This window comes from Microchirus variegatus (genome assembly GCF_963457635.1).
Source record: "Microchirus variegatus genome assembly, chromosome: 5".
NCBI lineage: Eukaryota > Metazoa > Chordata > Actinopteri > Pleuronectiformes > Soleidae > Microchirus > Microchirus variegatus.
In genome coordinates this window covers 29,009,927-29,033,202 of record NC_139806.1, presented here as the reverse complement: position 1 = coordinate 29,033,202, position 23,276 = coordinate 29,009,927, and the positions used below count along the sequence as shown (strand labels likewise).

General features: G+C 43.1%; 1 protein-coding gene across 2 annotated transcripts in view; it reads right to left on the bottom strand.

The window, feature by feature from the left end:
• klf8 (Kruppel like factor 8) overlaps positions 1–23,276 on the bottom strand; it is a 61,172-nt gene that overhangs the window by 3,194 nt on the left and 34,702 nt on the right. Inside the window, exons 3-6 of one of the 2 annotated variants that reach the window (XM_083890038.1) lie at positions 9,374–9,652; positions 8,407–8,641; positions 3,087–3,201; positions 2,944–2,999 (exon numbers count right to left, since the gene is read on the bottom strand). In XM_083890038.1, the coding sequence (XP_083746164.1) occupies positions 2,944–2,999; positions 3,087–3,201; positions 8,407–8,641; positions 9,374–9,652 (685 nt within the window). The remainder of the gene's footprint in view (positions 1–2,943; positions 3,000–3,086; positions 3,202–8,406; positions 8,642–9,373; positions 9,653–23,276) is intronic. The other variant, XM_083890037.1, reaches the window with a different exon arrangement.

Here is a 23,276-nt window from a genome sequence, read left to right as displayed (position 1 = left end):
ACAATAACAACGTTGGCCATTTAACACGGAGGTGTGACGACGGCAGACCGGATTACGTAACCGGTGTTTACACCACAGTTCTGGGATGGCCCTGCCCAGCAACACACACACACACACGCACACACACACACACACACACAACCACCACAGGCACTGGTAACCACGAACACTTGTTGTCTTTGTTTGTATTAAACATTCTCTCTCTCTCTCTGATTGTCTATATTTTATGCTGTGTTACTCACACACACACACACACACACACACACACCAACCGCACCCAGTATTTCTGTTAAAAGTCATGCTGCCTCGCCCTCTGGGTGTGGCAGGAGGTCTGTCCTGATCTTTCTAATAAACACACACACACACACAAACTTGTTTCTATGTCTTAGTGAGGACACACCATTGACACAATGCACGTATTGACACACACACACTTTCCTGCACTTGTGGGAACACATTAAACCATAAATGTCACCTTACATGATTTTAAATCAGCGTTTCTCAAACCTTTGACCTAATTCGAGTGCAAAATATAAAATTTCTGAGTATTTTCAGCGGCATTTTCACACTTAAACACTTCATATTAGTAAACTTGATTGTTTTGTTTGATCATTTTTTACATAAAAAGCCGTTAAAAATCAAGCTATTTCATTTGGAGTGTATATTTTTGTTATGATTGTGTTGATGGCAAGTGTGTATGTTTAGTGAGTGTGTGTGTTGGGGAGTTTTGTTGGCGATCGTCGCGTTTCTGACACGAGATCTCCAGCTCTGATGAGCGCCGATGTAAACATGACACCTGGGTGGACGAGCTAATTTTAGCACCCCCCCCACCCCTTTTTTTTAGCCCTTCGCCGTGACATCAGACTAACACTACACTGTCCGACATGAGAGAGACACACACTCTGATTTCACACTGTCAACAGGCTATGCTAGCGAGTCGTATGCTAACTAGCGGCTAGCCATGGGCAGCACCGGCTGTGAAAACAACCTCCTAAAATCTGTTAAACACACAACAATACACCATGAACATAATTATTATGTATAATAGCTACTTATTATTTAATTATGTGGAATTAATGTCAGAGAGTTGGAGCAACCGCCCACAAACCCCGGCACAAGGTTGCTAACGCTGCTACTTTTACCCGTTAATAGCACTTTTGTCCTATTTGTTTCACAAAAAGTCAGTCGTACACATACTACAGTTTTATTTTTTACCACAGGTATGTTGCTACGCTTGTTAGCATTAGCCATTGAGCTAACAATGGCTAACAACAGCTAGCCTGAGATACTGTTTTTTTTCCCTTCGCCGTGACATCAGACTAACAACTGCACTGTCCGACATGAGAGAGAGACGCACACCTTGATTTCACACTGTCAACAGGCTATGCTAGTAAGTTATATGCTAACTAGCTGCTAGCTAGGGGGTCAAAATACGCAGCACCAGCTGTGAAAACAACCTCCTAAAGTCTGTTAAACACACAACAATACACCGCAAAAATAATTATAATGCACTTATTATTCATTATGTGGATGGCGCAACCTCACAAACCCCGACACGGGGTTGCTAACGCTGCTACTTTTACCCGTTAATAGCACTTATGTCCTTCGTGTTTCACAATAAGTCAGTCGTACAAATATACTACGGTTTTATTTTTAACCACAGACATGTTGCTACGCTTGTTAGTGTTAGCCATTGAGCTAACGATGGCTAACAACAGCTAGCCTGAGATCCTGTTAGCCTATGTTATCATTTATTTGCGCTCACACTGTGTTTATGTCCTGAATACTAATGTGACAGCGCTGTCATTTGATGGAAATGTCCCGCGTTAAAGTATATTGCCGACCCCGATCTACTGAGTAGCTAATCACTGCTAATAAAGATTCGCACAGATTCTTCACTCTAAACAAAACCAAAACTGCCTTTGTCTGCCACGCCCTGGCTCCTCCCTGTGTGCGTTTGAAGTTTGAAGGCGTTACATAAACCCTCTCAGATGTCCACGCTCTCCTCCCAAAGAACCAAATGTCCTTGTTTATGATGTGATTAGCAAAACATGCGTCGACACACACACACAAACACAAACACACACACTCATAGCGCTGCACATGCACACACTTGTCTCCCCGTGATACAGCCAGGGCGTTTCCAGCGTGCTCTGCTGCACAGACGGTTGCATGAGGTTACATAAGGTGATATAGAAGTGTCCAGTCATGGCAGCGCTGCAGTAATGTAATTAGTCAGGAGACTGCAGGCAAGAGAGAGGCCGAGGGAGACTGCATTTCCCATACACCCCCCTGCTGCTGCTGCTGCTGTACATTATCTCTCCCTCTGCAGCTTTTCTCACTCGTATAAAAGAGTTGGCACTTGCATGCTTCATGGTATTTATGTCCTGCCAAGTTTAGCAGACATTTGATTTATTGTCAACTTCCAGGGAATCACTTTTTTGGGTCGTTCTTGTGTTTTGGCCACCAGGGACATCGGGCGATGACTCACGACACTTCAAGATAAACGTTTATTTTGTTCGTATCGCTGTTGTCGCTCTTGGACAATCACACACAAGAGTCTTGACCGAGTTTACGGTTAGGGTAAGGGTTAGGGTTAGGGTTCGGTGCGTATGCCGTGTTTCCATCATGGGACGGTTTGGTTTGGAACCTAAATGTAGGCGGGGTGTGAGCTGGGTTGCCCAATCAGCTAACCCAAACTCCACCTCGACTATAGTGTACCATTTTACTCTGGTACCCCAAGGGAAGGGTGCCAACGGTCAGTGTACCGAGCAAACCAGACCGTTCCACTCAATGAAAACACGGCTATATTAAAGCAAATCCAATCACCAATGCGCACAAATCTTAACATTTTTAAAAATATGTATTAGTTTTGCTTTTATGTGTTATCTGACTTTTATTTTGAAAAAAAGCTTGAAAAACAAAAATGACTAAGATACCAACAGGCGACATTCCAGAAAAGGTCCAAAACGTCTCCTGCGTTCTCGCGTACAGTTCCTCTGGACAAATTCCAGAATTCAGTAGCAGTTAAGTCACAGATCTGGTGTTTCAGGGTGTGATTACAGTTTCCGTCCACGTGGACTCACCCTTCGTCGTGGCCCTGGGTGCTGAGCGAGGCCGATCCGGACTCTGTGCCGCTCTCCACGTCGTCGCTGTCGCTCTGGTACTCCACCGGAGACGTGGAACCCGGTTTAATACGAACTGAAAAGAAGAAAAGAAGAGGAAGAGGACAGAGGGAGAGAGGAGATAGATGGACAGAGGAAGGGTGGAATGGGAGGAAATGGTGGAAAGAGTGGGGAGATAAAGAAGAGGAGGAGGAAACAGACAGAAGAACAGCAGGGGGTTAATAACTTCTTCACAGAAAAGTCTGGATTGCAGCAACTTAACAAGACACACTTCTAATGTGTGTGTGTGTGTTTGTGTGTGTGTTGTTAGGTGTGGTCCGTTGGGCTGCACAAGAATCAATGGATAAAATCCGCGAGGGCCAAACTTTGTGTGGGTTTTTTTTTTGTCGTCTATGTCATGTTTGTCTCGCTCTGTTAGAAGACCAAACATTCATTCTCTTCTCTCGTTCATTCTCCTCTCCCTCTCCGTCATTTCACCAAAAAGACGTGAACAGATGTTGATGACAAATGTGGTGCAGAGGCGTCGCACGCGATGCTAATTTGAAGTTAAGGGAAAGATGAAATCTGTCTTGGGGGGGGGGGGGGACTGTCCTCGGGATTTGGCGAGTTTTTACGGATTCTAACCAAGAGGGAAAATCCGGATTTGGTTGGACTTTTAATGACCACTGATTCTGAACTGAACTTGATTTTGCGAGTTATTTTAAATATTGATTTCAAAAAACGATGGAACGATTCGGGAGAATTTCGTAAACGCAGAAACGTGGGCTCCACAACTCCGTGTTCGCCGAAAAGAGGTCGGCGATGGATGCATGTTTGCGGTGATGTAAAAATGAATGCTGGGCATGCTAACACAGCGCCAACGCTAATGCATGACACACTTCCATGACGACTGACCAAGACGCATGTGATTCAATGTTAACGTGACTCTCGATTGTTTAAACGAGTCTCTAAAGTAATGAGGAAGAGGACGGTAACATCGTTTACCAGTTAGCGCCGTTAGCTCCTTTAGCGCCGTTAGCGTGCCTACAGTAGAACTGGAGCGGTCTGTTTTATTAAACGAAAAGAGCAGCGATACAAATAACCGGCATACTGCGTATGTGTGCCTCTGTTTTTAAAGTTTAGCGCTACTTTAGAGACTCATGTTAACAATCGGGAGCCCAGCGCTAGTAAAAATATGTACTCCAGAACTGTAGGGGGAGCTCTGTAGAGAAAAGGGGCGGAAAAAGCAAACGGATTTGCTCAGTTACGCTTTGTTTGTAATTCAGTTAAAAAGATGATTACAAACTGTGGAACTGTGGAACCTACTAAGTCAATTCCAGACCGGTTTCGATAATATGTATGACGTGTATTTTCAAAAATCCAGGTTTCGCGTGAACAGCGTGAACCGAAGCGCGATAATCGAGTTCCTCCTCTGATTTGATTGAAGTTAAACGGAAGGAAAACCGCGTGAAATGATTAACTCTAAACGCTAAACGCTAAACGCTCGCGTCATTTTTGTCAATATTGTCCAAATCGATGGTGAAATATTCAGCGTCCGGGGTTCTTTGAATCCAGCTGAATGAACAAAAGCAGGCAGCAGCTCACAAACAGTGCAGGAATGTGGCTGCAATAAGTGTTCAAAGTCCAGGGAGGAGGACGAGGACGAAGAGGACGGAGGGGAGGGGAGGGGCTGGTCGAGAGGGTGACGCAAGGAATTTTGGGTGGAGTACCCAGTGTGTGTGTGTGTGTGTGTGTGTGTGTGTGTGTGTGTGTGTGTGTGTGTGTGTGTTGCCTCTTTAGGACATTTTTTCTGGCACAAACACTGACCTTTTGAGGAACTAGTAAAAGTTAAAGGTTAAAGTTAGTCATTAACTGGTTATGGATCAGGCTTGAGTCCTGAGACGAACAACTGCGCAGTACCGTGTGTCTTCTTTGTCTCTGGAGACAATTAAGCCTCCTTCATCCACCATTGCAGCCTCCTCCTCCTCCTCCTCACACCTACACCTCACCTCACTTTCCTCCCTCCATCTGCATCATCCCGACCCGCCCTCCCCTCTTCCTCCTCTCCTACACAAACAGCCGACTCCAGATCAGTTCAAAGTTTGCATCGTCGTCCACACGGAGACAGAACTCCCTCTCTCGGTACCACCTTTTTTTTTTTTATCCATAAACGCGACATTAGCTCGTGAAATATCTTCATACACACAAAAACAAGTGTAGTATGTATGCCTAGCCTGTATGTGGCGCTGTATTCGCTCACTGAAATATGGCTCAAACTGCGAAATTGTCATGAATCGATGACATAGTTTTCCCAAAAGTTACGTTTTTTTCCACTCTGGAAATGTTGATACAAGATGATTTAATGATCAAAAAATATATAAATAAATATAATAATATAATATGATATGCACGTTTGTTCGATGTGTGACTTCCAGAGAATCGCAGCTTCCCTTGTTTACATTCCTGAGTTGAGGATGCGCAGAAAATAGAGTAAGCAGTTTACAGACTTCAGTTCCCTGTTGGAAAAGTCTTGCTCTTAAAGTGACAGTGTATTAATTTGATGTTTATACTCAAGTAAAAGACACAAAAAGACGGAAATGAACTTTTTAAATGACACCAAAGCGGCTGATCACAATGACGACACTGGCGCTAAAACTCAAGAATGACAGCTGAAGAAGAGTCGACATCGCTGTTTATCATCACGTTTGTTTTGTCGAGGTGTGACTTCCAGAGAATCACAGCTTCCCTTGTTGACATTCCTGAGTCGAGGCGCAGCAGAAACCAAACAGACGCTAACGAGGAAACTCGCGGGCTTAACCTGCCTGAACAAAAGTCTGTGTTTACACAAGAACAAACAACACAACATCAATTCTATTCTGAATTTGTCACGGGGACAAAAATAACGTGGCAATAATCACCTGACGACATCAGAATCAGTAAAAAAAAGTCGCTAAGTGTAAACTTTAGTGGGGACTAAAGTTTGCAAACACCGCTGTCTGTCAGTGTTCGTACAGAATAAACGCTCTGGTATCAAACCACTTTTTCTATCGCAAATTAACGTTGTATTGTACAAACACAGAGCTGGCTTAGCGACACTCCTGCTCTCTGTCGCCCTCTTCCTCTGTCCGTGGTACTGCAGCCTCTGTTCTCCTTCTCTACTTCATTCTCTTCGTCTTCATGGATTTGAAATAAAAGTGTCCGAGCTTTATCCCGAGTGTTTTTACATCGAGGAAAACACAATTTCAGGACAAAGAGTGAACGGAGTGTACGATGTTTTGACTCCACTGCGTCATGGAGCCAGACTAGAATATCCTGAACAGAACGTCAAACTTGTCCTTTTTTCCACGTTCTCAGCCACAATTCTCTGTTGTTCAGTCCACGAAATAAAGCATTTAAATTTTAAAAAAAAATTCCTGAGTTGCGTCAAGGATGGATTTCCCGAACGGGCATACCGGGGCCAGGCCTAGGGACCCAAAGCCTCAGGGGGTCCAAGCGCCTGTCATGTGCAAAAATGGCGTCTACGTCACGTGGGCCATAGCCGACACACGGACGTGGAAAGTATCGCCATGGAATGGTACGATATTGAACGTATTTTCATGCGTTTCCATTAGGAATAGAACCAAAATAACCCGGGACTAAACCATTCCAATCTTTGGTAACCCTTCCCATAGGGTACCAGAGTGAAATGGTACGGTCAGGGTGGAGCTAGAGCCGGCTCCACCCACAATTAGTCAGCTGACTGGGCGAACAGAAAAAAACGGTAGAAGATGGATCAAGATATGTGAGATGTCTAATTGGGGTTCCCTTTTCCAGTCGGTGTCCAGGGGTCAACTGGCTCTTGATCTGTCCCAGATTAACGTGATGTTACAGAGGGAAATTTAAAAGTTTACTCTGGACTCAGACTCCACTTTCAGTTTTTTGGCAGCAGAGTAAACCTATTCATAGCTTCTGTATCCACTGTATCTTCATAAAATCATCAATTATTCGGCAAAGACGCCGTAGTTTCTACTTTTGATTGGCGGGAAATCCGTCGAACTTTGTGGCGACGGAATCAGCTGTTGAGACGGAAACTTTTCCTCTCAAACTTTTCTTTCCTCATCAATCTCCCGACACATATGGAAATCATCGAGCGTGACACAGACGGCGAGTTATTACACACCACAAACACACACACACACACACACTCTGTCAGACGACACAGTGTGTTCCTCTGAGTGTGAGAAAGAGAGAGAGACATCGAGGAACAGCGTGTGACATTCAACCACATAAAAACACCCAGACTCTGAAACGACTTTTCTTTGCAGATTTATTTTCTACCCCGGCTGTTGCCAAAAAAATAAAAGTATGACGATTTTATGATCTGTTGTTCAGCTCCAATGTGATCGATTGTTGAAAAAGGTGTAATTCACGCATGAATGAAACAAAGTAAAGTCCTTTTTTAGCTTCCTGTCAACAGTTTTTTGGGTTTTTTTGACGTATCGATCTGAACTTTTTGTGATGGGCAGGTGATAATTATTCAAGTATGTTCCCAGGCATTTTAGGTAAGAAACTTCTAATTTTTAAGAGATCCCAATCTCTTAAAATGGACAAAACTGAAAAAAAAAACAACATCTTTGTCAAAACTCATCGGATTTGAAGGAAATTTTGTAAATAAATGCAGAAACGGACACTCTGCCAGCTAAAGTTGACAAACTAGCATAAAATGAAACATTTCTGACCATTTTTACTGCCATTTCGGATCAATTTTAGGTAAAACGTTGGGAGAAAAAATCTGCTAATTTATTTGGCGACTCGAAAAACGACTCCTGTTAAGGTTAGGAAAAGCCGTTTAAGTTAAAATACAAACGTTATTTGGAAAATGTGTCAATTTCTCGTCAACATGGACGCGTGAACTTGGGTCGGACTTCTGGAAAAGACGACATCACACTGACAAAGTTAGCATAAGCTCAAATTCTTGCCGAGCTGGAGCCAAATATGAGTCAGTCGTGAACGTTAGCTAACATTAACACCACATGGACCAACACACGGACATGGAAAGTATCGCAATTGAATGGTACGGATTGAGCGAATTGAACAAATTTTCTTGCGTTTCCATTCAGAATAGTTCCATTTGTTGGCACCCTTCAGTTGGGTCACCACAGTAAAATGGTACTTCCAGCTCCACCTACGACTGTCAGCTGATTGGGCGACAGATTGACACTTGTGTCCCCGGCTACCAAGTTATGCAAGCCTGACCCAGGACCGAACCGTACCATGATGTAAACACAGCCTACATGACGCCCACTGCTCATCGGCCACTCACCAGATCCTTCTGAGCGCCCATCGCTGCCGATGAGCGGCACGGTGATGGCCGCCGTGGCGACGCCGTCCGTGGCCATGGTGGTGTAGACGACGGGCAGCGACTGCACCACCACGGGGATGGTCTGCAGCTGGCCCACCTTACTGGGCATGCTCACCGAGGGGATGGTGTGGATGACGTGCAGGATCTGCTGCCCACCGGCGCCCTGCGTGGCCAGGATGGAGCCGGGCGACAAAACCTGGGGACAGAGGGAAATGAACGGCTGCTCTAACTATTCCACAGCAGTTTCTCTCTTTTATGACCAAATGTACTTTGGAACAGTGTTAAATATAACTCAAAGTACAACTGAAATAGATGAAATAACAGTTTGCAGAGTGTATTTAACTCTTTTTGTGTTCAAACACAGCTAAAACACTTTATACAGTATATATTGTTAAACTATGAGTTAAGTTTACACTATCCCAAAGTGTAGATAATGCTCAAAGGATCAAAGGACCAAATATACTTTCTAATAGTTACATTTAACGAAAACAAGTTAAATATCACTTTTCAAGAGGGAATTTCACAGTTTTACTGATATAATAACACTCTAAGGGTCAATATGACACCAATTTCTTTGAAACCCATATATACTCCGAGTGTATTTTACTTGTGTGATAAAATACCACTAAAAGAGTCAAGTTAATGCTAGATTTGGTTAGAAACGTGCATCATGATGGTGTAATAGATGAATAGTGGGAAATTAATATCTTTTCGTGATATTTTATCACTAAAATACTTATTAGAATACACTGGATTAGTGACATTTTAACTATTTTTGCATTACTGAAAGTTAAATATAATACTATTCCAGCGTGTATTTGGTGTCAAACTGATCTTTTGAGTGTTATTTCATCATAAAAAAGATCATAAAAGAGTTATTTTAACATTTTTGCGTTAATTTTACAGTGTAGATGGACGTTGCCGTTACCATGGAGCCTATAGATTGTACTGCAGAAGTGACGGGCGTGACAGGCAGGCACGGCTGGGTCATGATGCAGCTCGGCGCCGGGTTGACCGTGGCGGCGCTCGTCGTGAAGACGGGGAGCGACGACGAGCGCGGCTTGTTGAGCGACAGGTCGACGGGCTCCGTCTGGTCCTCGGCGGGGGGACACGGCTGCGGCGAGGACGGCTCGATCTTACAGATCAGGGACTCCGTCTTCACCTTCAGGTCCGTCGGCTGCGGGACGTCGACGTTTGTGTCCGCCTGCTGGAGACGAGAGAAGCGAGGGAACGGTTATTTTAGCAACATTTTCATGACAAAGTTTTGACAACAACTCGTATCGTCAACTAATGTTACCAGCCAATGACAAATGAAATATGTTTATGATAAATTTTACGGTGTGTACGAATTTTATTTTATTGTGAAATAAATACAGCAAAAGTATTGTTAACAGTAAAGGTAGCTGTGATTGTTTGGTGGCAGCCATCTTGGAATCTTGGAAAGTTTGACAACAACTCCTATTCTCAAATAAGGCAGTGTTCCATTTACATCGGAACTCCGAAATCGGAACTCAGAACCTGGGAAGAACTCAGGAAACGGGTTAGGGTTAGGGTTAGTGTTCGGAGCCAACAATTCCGATTTTTGAGTTCCGATGTAAATCGGAAGTGGGGGTAACATCAACACTTCTGATTATGCATTGTTAGAAAAAAGTAGCAGTGATTGTTTGGTGGCAGCCATCTTGGAATCTTGGAAAGTTTGACGACAACTCCTATTCTCAAATAAGGCTGCGTTCCATTTACATCGCAACTCAGAAATCGGAGTTACGGATGTTAAATGGCAGTGGAGGTAACATCACCACTTCCGATTACACATTGTTAGCAATACCAGCCAATGGCAAATGTAACATGTTTTCGATTAAATATGAATCGTACGGTGTGTACGTTTGATCAGTCGTGAAATAAATACAGCAAAAGTGCTGTTAATGGTATAAAGTAGCAGTGATTGCTTGGTGGCAGCCATTTTGGAATCTTGGAAAGTTTTAAGGCTGCGTTCCGTTTACATCGGAACTCAGAAATCGGACGAACTCAGGACACGGAACCCCCACTTCCGATTTCTGAGCTAAAACAACAATAGTGCTTTTAACGGTAAAAGTAGCAGTGGTGGCAGCCATCTTGGAATCCCATGTCGGGGTTTGGTGAGGTTGTTCCTAAGTTTCTAAGTTGAAAATACGAAGTTCCGACAACAAATGGAACGCACCGTTAAAAGTCCAGTGTGTGCGAATTAGTGACAACTAATGGTGAGGCTGTAGATTGCAACAAGAAAAACATTCACTTTAAAAACAAAACAGCAAAACAAATCATGGGAATATAATATAGCATAAAATAAACGTATGATATTTGTTAAACTATCGCATTTTCTGCTCGTCATGTGACTTTGAACAGACTTGTTTCGTAAGACGCCCTGGTTGGAATGGGGCGACGCATTTTGCCACCACAGGCGCCCAGAGTTCAGCTGCCATTCAAGAACAATGGCTGCTGTGTGGGACACTGTGGGGGGGGGGGGGCATAGAGACTGGTACAGACTGAGAGAGAGAGGGATTTAAAAAGTAGAAATGGAGTAAGAGAGAGAGAGAGAGAGAGAGATTTGGCCTTGGTCCAGTTCAGCTGAGCTCAGTTTGGCTCTGGGCGAAGTCGAGAGGGTGGAGACGAGGCCACGCCCCCTTTATCAGGTCACACAGTTCAGAGGGCGAGGAGGGAAATAAAAAGTGAAGCGTCGTGCTGTCGTCAGCAAAATAACACAACTACTAAAAAAACTATGTGGACGGAAAGGAAAGGAAAGGAACCAGGTGAGAAGAAAGGAACAGAACAGAACAAGGTAGGAGGGAAGGAACAAGGAAAGGAACAAGGGGGAAGGTAAAGGAATGGAAAGGAAAGGAACTGACAAAGGTGAGAGGGAAAGAAAGAGGTAAGGAACAAGGAAATGAAGTGACCAAGGTGAGAGGGGAGGGAAAAAGGGGAAGGAATAAGGGAACACAGAGCTAATGAATGAAGGATGCATGTAAGGAAAGGAAAGGAGGGGAAAGGAAAGGAAGCTAGGCTGTAACATAACGTTTTTTTTGTAAAAGGGAAATGTAAAAAATAACATGAGTGTGTGAGAGAAGTGAGGGAGTGGGTGAGGCAGAGAGAGAGAGAGAGAGAGCGACGACGGAGAAAAGAGAGTGGGTGGGAAAGGCTTAGCGTTGCCATGGAAACTGGGAGCTATCAGCTGACTCCATGTTTTCCACTCGTTCCCCACCCACCACCAACTCCCTTTCCCTTTTCTCTCCTGGTCTGTTCGTCTTTCCATCACTTCACCTCCTCCTCCTCCTCCACCTCTTCGTCTATCCTGACCACACCTCCCCTTCACCTTCCTCCTCCTCCTCCGCCTCTCGCTGCACCTTCTCTCACTCCTGACATCAGCCACACCTTTGTTTCGTGCCACCTCACCCTCTCATCGCTCTCTGGCTTCACTTCCACCCACACACTCTTTTTCTCTCCTTTCCTTCTGTCTTTTCACTCTTTCTCACAAAATCCAAATATTGCATATTGGAGCTTTAAAACTGACCCGATTCACTCACGCTTTTGTTTCAGAGCCAATAAAGAAAATGTTACATTTAAACACATTTATCGTCTTGTTTTTGTGTTTTTTAATTGTTTTTCACGTTGCAAGCGTTAAACATTCCATTTGTTTTCAGTAAATGACGCAAAAACAACGTTCTATTTTATCGTAGCGCCTTTTTTATCAACACAGAACTGGGCCCTAACTAGCTTTATCCTTTGTCTTTTCCACTAAGAAAAATGGCATAATTTCAAGAAATGTCTTCACACACATACAGAAAAGCTGTCATGTATATGCCAGGCCTGTGTGTGGCGCTGTAACACTGTCACGCACAGACACATAAATAAGCAGATGAAGATGGATGACAATGACAGGATATGACATCATCATCATCATCATTTTCCCAAAGATAAATAATGGCAATATTGTCCACCAAAACGATGTAGTACATACTCCAGGCCTGTAAGCGGCGCTGTAACGTTGGTTGGTTGTGGTTTTCCTCGGCCACACCCAAAAAAAAAATCATTTTTGCACTTATATTTGTACTTCGGACAAATACAATCCTGTAATCTGCTATCGTAATATTGTTTACTCGAGATTAAGGGTTTGGGAGGTGGAGCTATGGAGCATGCTACGTTTTTCTACGAGTCGCGCATTCGCTGTCTACGCAGAAAACACGAGGGCTCAACGTAGACGTCAGGCGTTGAAGAAACACAGACCGTATTTTTCGTCGCCCAATCAACAAACTGGGGTATTGTACCATTTTACACTGGTTACCTGAGAAAAAGGTGCCAAAAAATGGTACCACCGGGATTAAAAAGGCCACAAAAATCGAGTCAACAACAGCCTAAAATGTTTAATCCAGCACAGAAGTGAACTCTCCTGAAGTCTAATGGAGTTTCACTCAGGTCTGCGATGACCGTGACCGACGTACGTCTACGACACTTCGTCGTAGCGGCGCGTTAAGTACGTAAACAGGGTGAGTGAGTGAGAGTCGGGAGTGTGAAGGAAGATATAATAAAGATAGAGAGCGAGAGAGAGAGAGAGGGGGGAAAAACAACAGCTGGGGGAGATATTAACCATGAAGCATGCGGCCCCACCTATCTCACACACACACACACACACACACACACACACACACACCTCTTGCAGCCCGACCCACCCAAAAAACAACACCCAACCAACCGCCCCCGCCCATGCAAGTTAAAACGGTAAGACTACTCCCCTTCTCTGCTTCACCCACCTGTTCACAGTCTGATCCCAAACACAGCGTTAACATGGACTCTCAACCCCTGATGTTACCTAATAGGAGTTGCCAGTGTTGATTTCCTGGGTGCTTAGTAACTTATCATCCCACACACACACACACACACACACACACACACACACAGCGAGGGCCTTGAGGCAAAGCCGACTTAATTACAGCCGTGCAGGTCAGGTTCTTTAATGTGTTTTACCCTTAAGGGTCAGAAGACTTGGGGGGAAAAAATGTAATCAAATCAAAATATATTGGGGAAAAACTAATTCTAGCCACTTAATAAAAGCTCCAAACTAAGTCTATGCACTCTAAAAGAACATATCCAATGCTTTATTTCATCTTTAGACAACTTTTTCCCTGAAAAACTGAAGCTAGCTCCTCGCTCACACCAAATACCCAGTGACAAAACCAGCAATTTAAGCTCACTGGGAACACTGGAGCTGCTGGTGTTCGGCTGCCAAGTTGAGTCACAGCGAACCAAACGCACAATTTCCAAACCCAGACGTCGTAAAACAACGCGTTTTAACGCAAAGAAGAGAAAAAATCTTCTGTTGTCGACCGACAACTCCTGTGCGACACGTGGTAAAAATCGTTCATTTTCTCTATGGAGTTTGGTAAAGTGCACGAACGTGAGCTTCACAAAGCAACAAAAACATTACGTTTCCCTGCCTGAAAAGGACATACAGCAGGAATGTGATGCAGATTATTATGTAGATTTTATGAGGGAGAATCTCATACAACCTGTTGATGTTAATCCCAGGTCTCGGCGCCACAGGCCTCATTAATGTGCATTGACGGAATGGTTGTCGTATGATAAACACAGTCAATATTCCACAGAAGTGAGATCATTAAGGAGCCTTAATTCAGCTGAAAAACATTAGTTTTAGTCAAAACTGTGTAAATTATGACACGTTGAGACATTTGTTTCACGTCACATTTAAACAACCTTCACTGACGAGACAGGAAAATGCAGAGGAGCGAGTGGACGACCGTTTTCCTCTTTTGTTTTCAATTCAATTCAATTCGTGTAAGTTATTTTTTGCATAACTGGAATGGTTTTCAACCCCGCCCTCGGTTGTTGTTGTCGTCGTCGTCGTCGTCGTCCTGTCTGACACAAGTGACAGACAGCAATCATGGGATTAAAGACAAAATCAGGCTTCTCTGAAGCGTTCCACTGGCACGATTTCATACTTTCCCCCATTGATGCTGTGTTTAAAGCGGCTTCATGGGTCCATTCATCAGTTTTCAGCCCATGAAAATGTGCCCAAGGTCAAGAGTCCATCAAAGCCTCACGCCTTGATCACAGAAACTCTCTGAAACTCTATCAAAAAGGTCAGTTCAAGATCAGTTTAATCCATGATCTTTAAGTTTAAGATCAAGATTTAAATTGTGGTTCAGTTTAGGTTTAAGGCGAGTGAAATCAAACACAAAGTACTTGTATTTATATCTTTATGAGGTCCAAAAAGACGTCCAAACCTTTATTTGAGAGGACATTTTGAACTTGTGGGTACATTTTTGCCAGGGCCTTTTCAAGGTTAAGACTTAGGGGCATTATGTCTCTGATATTGTCCAGATATTTTGCATGTTGTGAGGAAATGTGTCTACACACTCACGTTATGGGGACATCTTCCTTCTGGGGACAAAAGTCCAAAGTTAGGTACTATAATTACTACATTTCAAGGTGAAGACATGTTGTATGACAGGGATGAAGGTAAGGTAAGGGTTAAGGTCAGTAGTCGTTATAGTTCAGGTGAAAGTAAGTCAACATAATGTCCTCGAGAGTCAGGGAAACCAAACTGTGTTTTAGTGTTTGTATTTATATCCTTTTTAGGTTCCAAAAAAATGTCCAAACCTTTCTTTGAGAGGACATTTTGACCTTGTGGGGACATTACACAACTTTAAACATCTTTTTCAGGATTAAGACCTAGGGTTAGGTTTAAGTTTAAGGGTTAAGGTTAGGCACCTAATTGTGATAGTTAAGATTAAGGTAAGGGCTAAGGTTATGAGTCCTTACATTACTCATGTTGTGAGGACCTAAATGTGTCTACACACTCACGTTATGGGGACTTGTCTTCTTTGTGGGGACAAATTTGTTTTAGGTCCAACAAAAACTGTCCAAACCTTTCTTTGAAAGGACATTTTGACCTTGTGGAGACATTTTGTTGATGTCCCACAACTTTAAATGTGTTTTTCAGGGTTAAAACCTAGTTTTAGGGTTAGGTTTAAGTTAAGGGTTAAAGTTAGGCACTTAATTGTGATGGTTAAGGTTAAGGTTAAGGTAAAGGGTTAAGGACATGAGTCCTCACTGTTATATTCCAGATATTGCTCATGTTCTGAGGACCTAAATCTGTCTACACACTCAAATCTGTCTACTACACAATGTTATGGGGACCCTTCTTCTTTGTGGGGACAAATTTGTTTTACGGTCCACCAAAAAATGTCCAAACCTTTCTTTGAGAGGACGTTTGACCTTGTGGGGACATTTTGTTGATGTCACACAACTGTGAATGTGTTTTTCAGGGTTAAGACCTAGTTTTAGTTTTAGGGTTAGGTTTAAGTTAAGGGCTAAGGTTAGGCACTTAATTGTGATGGTTAAGGTTAAGGTAAAGGTTAACGTTATGAGTCCTCACATTACTCATGTTGTGAGGACCTGAATGTGTGTACCCACTCACGTTGTGAGGACTTGTATTCCTTATGGGGACAAAAGTCAAGTAAATGAGTACATTATAAGGTGTTGTATGATAAGGATGTGTAAGGGTTAACGTTGTGGTTAACTCTCCAGGAAATGCTTGTGAAGTGAATATATTAGTGTGCTCTGAAGACATGGAAACCAGACTGTGTGTGTGTGTGTGTGTGTGTGTGTGTGTGTGTGTGTGTGTGTGTGTGTGTGTGTGTGTGTGTGTGTGTGTGTGTGCCGCAGGTGTGGTGAGTTTCCAGTTTCCTCTGCAGAGAGCTGCTGCTCGGCTGCTGCTCTGCACCTGTGCTCCATTTCCTCATCAGTGGCACTGATACTTAAGTCCTGGCTTTTTTCCCTGCTGCTCGTCACCGCGTCGGCCGTGAGTCACACACACACACACACACACTCGCTCTGCGGCAGACGTTTTCAGGCCACCGTTCACGTGAATGTCGTGTCTCAGATTAAATGATTACTTCCTTGTGTTTACTTAATGCCGAATAAACCAATTGTTTTCCCCCTGAAGAAAACCTGTTACGCCATATTTAATCTTCTTATCAGTTCACCTGCAGCTGGCTCACACAGACCTGTGGCCATCTCTGACAAGAACACCTTCTACCTCACACACAAACACACACATCAGTGCTAATCCATGGCGGGATTAACGCCAAGCATCCTCCACACAATGTTACTGAAGTTTTGGGGCTGCACTTTGGGGCGAACAGCAGCAAGAACAAGAACAAGCAGGAAATGACGGCAAAAACAACAAACTTCTCCTCGGTCTGATTCATTCATTCAGTATTTTATCCATAGATTACTCTGATACATTGTCAGATTATGTAGATTAAAACCAATTAACTTTTGTTTAAAATGACAATTTGGCTCATAGACGACACTAAAACTCGTCCCACACTAGAGGATAATTTGCCAGATCTTGGACCTTCCGTCAACCGTGTCTTCCAATTTGAGGCTGATTTGAACAGAAAATCTGGCCAAATTATGCCGTCGTGCGAGGGATTAACAGACGTCTGTTTATATTCCGAAGTCACGTTAAATCACGCCGGTCCAGCGGATACGTTTGCAGCTTCTGTAGCCGATCAAAGTCCCTTTCGATAGATTGTCGTGAGCAAGATTGTCATTACGTCAATTTGTGTTAGTTTCCTGCAAACCCTAGAGAGCTAATCTAAGCTCTCATGTCCCTTTGCTAACGCTAGCCTGGTATATCGGATGTAAAAGCAACGTAGCAACGGGTCCGCGATACAAAAGTCGGACAGCGCCGTGTGCACGACTTCTTAAATGTGTCTCCGAATGACATTTCCTACTTTTACGCGATGGTGCTACCTGCTTCCTGTCTGGGTTGTGGGTTTTTTTCTCTACTTCCTAGAGGAAGTGGGCTGCCAACGATGACATCATCATCATCATCCTCCTCCTCCTGCACCAGCAGCAGCAGCAGAGGAGACTACATCCGTCCTCTTGTCTCCCTTTCTCTGCATCCTCAAACTGTGAATGTGCAGTGCACACACACACACACACACACACACACACAGCATGCAAAGCCCTCCTGGCAGTAAAACAGGCCTCTAACCCTCTTATGTCGCTCTACTCTTTCACAAACACGCACATTTACACACAAAAAAAAGCCTTATCCTTACCCTTAACCACACTTAGTGATTTACCTTAAACTATAACCTCAGAAAAACCAGGTTCCGCCTCATTAGGACGAGGTTTTTGGTCTATACTGGTCCTGACAAGGTCAGTGTTTACGCCAGAAAGGGTCCTAAAGAGGTAACACACACACAAGCACACAAGTACACAACTCTATTACTGTGTGTGTGTGTGTGTGTGTGTGTGTGTGTGTGTGTGTGTGTGTGTGTGTGTGTGTGTGTGTGTGTGTGTTGTGGTCGCTCTTTGTGCATGACTGCTCCTGTTTGCCGGAGGACAACTGGCTTGTTTATGTGCATACATCAGTGACACACACACACACACAGACACACACACACATATGCACAGAGAACCTCATTGTGTGTTTGTGTTTCTATTTGTGTGAATGTGTTTGTGTGTGTGTGTGTTTGAGAGAGCGAGAGCGAGGGCTATTCACTGCGCTGTGCTGGCAGGTATTCAGTGTGTGTGTGAGTGTGTGTTTCTGCCTTTGGCTTAAGTGCAAGCTAGAAAGGGAAAAGGAGAAGAGAGAGAGAGAGGATGGCTTGGAAAGGTGGAGGAGGAAGAGGAGAAGAAGGAAGTATAGGGTGTGTGTGTGTCTATGTGGAGAGTGGGGGGGGGGGTCAGGCTACACAGTCTTTTCGGCAACTCCCGCCAGAGCTGCGGTTGCCATGGAGACGGGGGGTGAGCGGAAGCAGAGCCTCCCTCGACATATCCTATTAGGGCAAGAAAGAGAAAAAAAAGAAAATACAGAAAGAAAGAAATAAAGAAGGGAAAGAGAAAACGGGAGAAGAAGATGAGATCAAAGAAGAGAAAAAGTCTTCCCCACGGCGGACGCGAAATAACCTTTAACCACATCCTGACGCTTTAGACTTAAATCACCTTCTCTTACTTTTATTATCCCTCCTCGTTAACACAAATGAATAGATCTCGGGTGCATGTAACGTAAAGCTCACGATGGAACTTTTTTTTCAACAGCAGAGATTTGATTTTCCTGCCTAAATCCCGGGATTACAGATCTACAGATCAGGTGTCTGTCCCAGGCCGATCGAGCCCTGATTATCCTGACATTATCGACAGGTAATGTCTGAAAACAGCCTGAAGCACAAGATTCCGACTGACCGATAGCTGTGAAGGACGCCAAAATAACCCATTTATATCAGCCCGACAAGCTAATAGCAGCTAAAGGGTGGAGCTTAGACACTCTGCAGCCTGAGGATTGGTTGACAAAGAGTCGTCAATTCCGTACAATAGGAAAGGGAAAAGAAGAACGAGAAAAACATGCTAATTTCTAAAGCAGTAAGACAAAGAGAGAGGTTTTCTGTGCGTTTTGCTGATCTGATGCTAAGCTACCTTCATAGCTAATGCAGCTATCCCATTGGAAACACAAGCCAAATATACCACATTGGTAGCACCTCTGGCACGTACTGCACCTCTTTCTGGGTTTTAATAACGGCTCACAACAATGTTCTGTGAGAAGCTTTGTGAAGTTTTAGATCAGAAATTTACTATTTTTGGTCAAAAATAGCCAAGAAACCATTCTACCAAGAGGTTCAGAACATCTCAGCATCAGTTTGGATCAAAGTCCCCACAAAAACCCCTTGAAACATCCATGGCATGGTTATTTCTACCGATAGAGCTTTCAGATAGACACAGTTCTGGTTCTGGTTCTGGCTCAGGTGCCATTCTGGAGCCTCAGAACCTTGGTGTTCCTTCGCGATGCAGAACCACTGTTTTCTTTTAGTTCAATGGAAGCATGTAAATCATCTATAAAGTGGGCCCAGTATTGAGCCTTGGGGAACGCCATAAATAATCAAAATGCTAAAAACTAAGAAAATGAAATACCACTTTTTTTCCAAAAAAAAGTTCCAGTTAAGAAATTTTCAGGTTCCAAACCAATTTTTTTTTTTGGTTTGAACATGCCAACTGTTTCAAAATTAGGTTCTGGAACTGGGTCTTTTGTCCAGGTTGATGGTCTACTCAATCCTTTCAATTTAGAACAACTGTCTAACTGCTCTTGAGCAAGGCATACCAAGGCTTGGCGTCATTTTCAGCAGCAATCAGGGCTAAAACCTCTTCAGAGGTCTTGAACAAGTTGTCTCTCTTAGATGAGTTGTTATCGTCGGTCAACACTGAGGTTGAGTCGTTGGGTTGAAATAAGCTGCACATATTTGCGTAAGTGAATGATTTTGAGGGTAAAATGTCAAGAGGATGATCTGCTTTTGCTCAACCTTCCGAGAGACTTTCTGACTAATAGCACTCGATCAAGACGACTGTCAGTCGATTGGGAATAATTGGCGATGGTGAGCAACGAGCGATTGCTAAATTCAAGTCAGGGCAAAGATGTGAGTAACGTCGAGTGAGGCTGTGAGAATACCAGAAGGATCTGCTTCCTGGAGACTTTATCTCTGGACAGGAAACTCCACTCCCCTCTGTTCCAGGGGAACTAAAGAGGTGTGGTCAACACAAACACACACACACAGGAACACACCCTCCACTTAATGAGGTCTTACGCAACACAACTCCACCCAGCCCCCACCCTTTACCAGCCCAAACCACACCAATGCCACAAAACAGCAATGAACACACACACACACACACACACACACACACACACTCACACTCCCCTCCCCCAGTCCTCTGGCCCTCACAGCCTCATGTGAACACACTGACGTTCGCTGCTGCTTTTCCTGCGAAACCTGAGATGTTTTTGTAACCGGTGAAATTTCATTTTCCCTCGCAGCAGGTGGGAAGTTTGGATCTCCAGCAGTTTGACTTCACGTCCCGCTGTCCGGTCTTTCACCTTCACGTTCAGCTTCCTGTATCTGATGGGATTCTTTCTTTTTCTTTTCTTTCAGTTGAACAGAAAAGATGATTATTTTTTGCCATTGACATCATTGGGGATTATATTGCTTTGCATTATTCAACAGACGCATGTACATCATCTATAAAGTGGGCCCAGTACTGAGCCTTGGGGAACGCCATAAATAATCAAAAATGTCTGCTTCCATGTCGTTGCCAAGTGACTCAAAATGGACACAAATACAATGTTTTCCTTGTAAAATATTACAAAGATAAGGTTGTGACGTCACAAACGCACAAGACACAAAGCAAAGTTAGCTCTCAAGTCGCGATCTTGCATCTTTCAATCCAATTGATGATATGAATGATATTGCGTGTTGAAAAAGTAAGGATTTCTGCCAACATTGATGCTAACGGCTAATCTGCAGCATTGCATGGTAAATTGGTGCAAAAATGGAACAGACAAAGAAAAAAACTAGCATGTTAACCCGGGTCTGCACATGCTAATGTTCCTGCCGATTAGAGTCAAAGCTGGGTTATATGTATATGTAAGTTTGTGTTTGTTTTGACGAGTAACAATTGGGTGAACTCTCGTCTACCTGATCTAATCACGCAGTTACAAACACATTTGAAAGGTGGACACAACGCAGCTTCTGATTCAATATGATAAACAAATATTACTCGAAAAGGAAGCTGGATTTCTGCCCTGCGCCCATTTTCCTATCGTGTCCAATGTACTTCCCAAACCACACAACCACGCCCCCGATCAGAAAAGCCAGACGTGACTATGTTGTCTCTTTTTCCCTCTGCGTTACGAACAACTATGGACCGAAAGATTTCTGTCACACGGTGCCAGAACACAATCGGCGTTTCCATTTAAAGTAACAGGATAATAACAGCCCTTCCACTGTTGCCATGCCTTCACAGCGGGGCCAGGTAACAGGATGATGAGGATGATGATGATGCTCTGCTCGGTTTTCTCTCTCTCTCCACTACAATTACAAAAAGGCCAAATCAGTCAGCCATGACAGGGAGCTAGCAAAGCACAAACAAGCATTTGTCACGATGAGTGACACGACCCCGAGAGCAATTTTTAATGATTTTTCCGAGAGCAGCGCTCAGGCGGATGAATATTATACCTGGAAAATCCTCCCAAACCTGATTAAATATGAGAGAATAATTCTTCTAACCTAATATTATGACTAGATTGGAATATGACATAATCATTCACAATTTAAACGCAAGTTTTAATATCAAACTGCCATTTATGACTATTCAACCCACCCAAATGACTTAGTTTTAAGATATATATGTGACAAATCATTGGCTCCTTTATATGCTGACGACTCAGTTATTTATTTGTCCAAATTTCCCCACTTTTAATTTACTTCTTCCTTTAAATCGGAGCAACCTCACAAACCCCAACACAGGAATCCAAGATGGCTGCCATTCACATCAATATTAAACTTTTTCATACTTTTTTTCACACATTAAATTGGTCACATATATAGCACGTGGGGACATGTCACTCAAAAAAACAACAAACTCATATTTAAAATGCCTACGTTTTAAGATATATGACAAATTTTGGGTTTCTTCATATGCCGACGACTCAGTTGTTTATCTGTCCAAATTCCTTGCATCTGTTGTTCTTTGTCTTTTTCTCTCACGTCTTAATTTACTTTTGGTATTTTTCTTCATTTAATTTAACCCTTAGTGCTCACCTTGCACCCTTAAAATGTGTATTATAATAATAATAATAATAATAATAATACACAACTTCTCTGTGTTTATAGGTCACAGTGCACAATATACTGTTTCTTTCTATTTTTTTGCTATAAATGCGTCATGAAAACTCTGACATATCCGATTTTAAAGCATTTTTGCTCAGATGTGTTTATATAATTTGTAAAAATTGAAAATATATATAATTTAATCAGATTGCCTATATGTTGTGCTGAAAAATAGGATATAAAACACTACATTGCACATTCCTGTGGTGTCTGTATGTACGTTTTAACATAGTAAAGGGGGGGGGGGGGGCCTAAATGCCCTTATGTCCCATATTTGCTGTTATTTGCATAATTTCAAAGCTGTAATCTCTCAAACTGTTAACGTACACACAAAAAATCTCCACGTTGAAAAAGCAAAGCTGCAAACGTGGCCAGTGAAGGCCACACAGAGGAGGGACAGAAATGGACGGCGGTCATAATCCTGAAGTGCAGCCGTGTCCTTATCTGAACATCCACACCCTCTCCACCTTCCCACATATCTCTGTGCCGTCCATCTGCATTCTGTCACCGCGTCCAAACACCCAAGCCTTTTCCATTTCTCTCCCTGCTGCTATCTCCTCTCTCCTCCCTCTCTCTTCCTCCGGCTTCAAACCTCACCCATCCTCCACCCACCCAGCTCCACAACACCCTTTCCCTTCACTTAACGCTTCCTATACGGTGCCTGTGACTCTGACAGGCTTTACCTTATCATTACTGCTCACACCCTTGATTCCATACAGTCCTCGTCCTCCTCCTCCAATAATAACAGGGCGAGCGACTGAACTACAACTAACACATATTAAGTTATGAAAGAGGGTTTTTTTTCTCTCTTTTTCATCTTAAGACGTAATTATCTTTTGATTCGTGTAATGTTTTGGCTGTTCATTACTATGTTAAAACATATATCTATACAAGAGTGTTTTATATCCCCTTTTTTCAGGCAATCCAATGAAATAACTGGGTTTTTTTTAACTATATAAACACACCTGAGCAAAAAGAACTCAAAATCTTTAAAAATGGGATTGTGGATTTGTTAAATTTTCTATTTTGTGACTAAAATCGTCTATTTTGTGACTTATTACTTCTTATTTTTTTTAATATGTGATGTAAAATGAATCTTTAATCGAT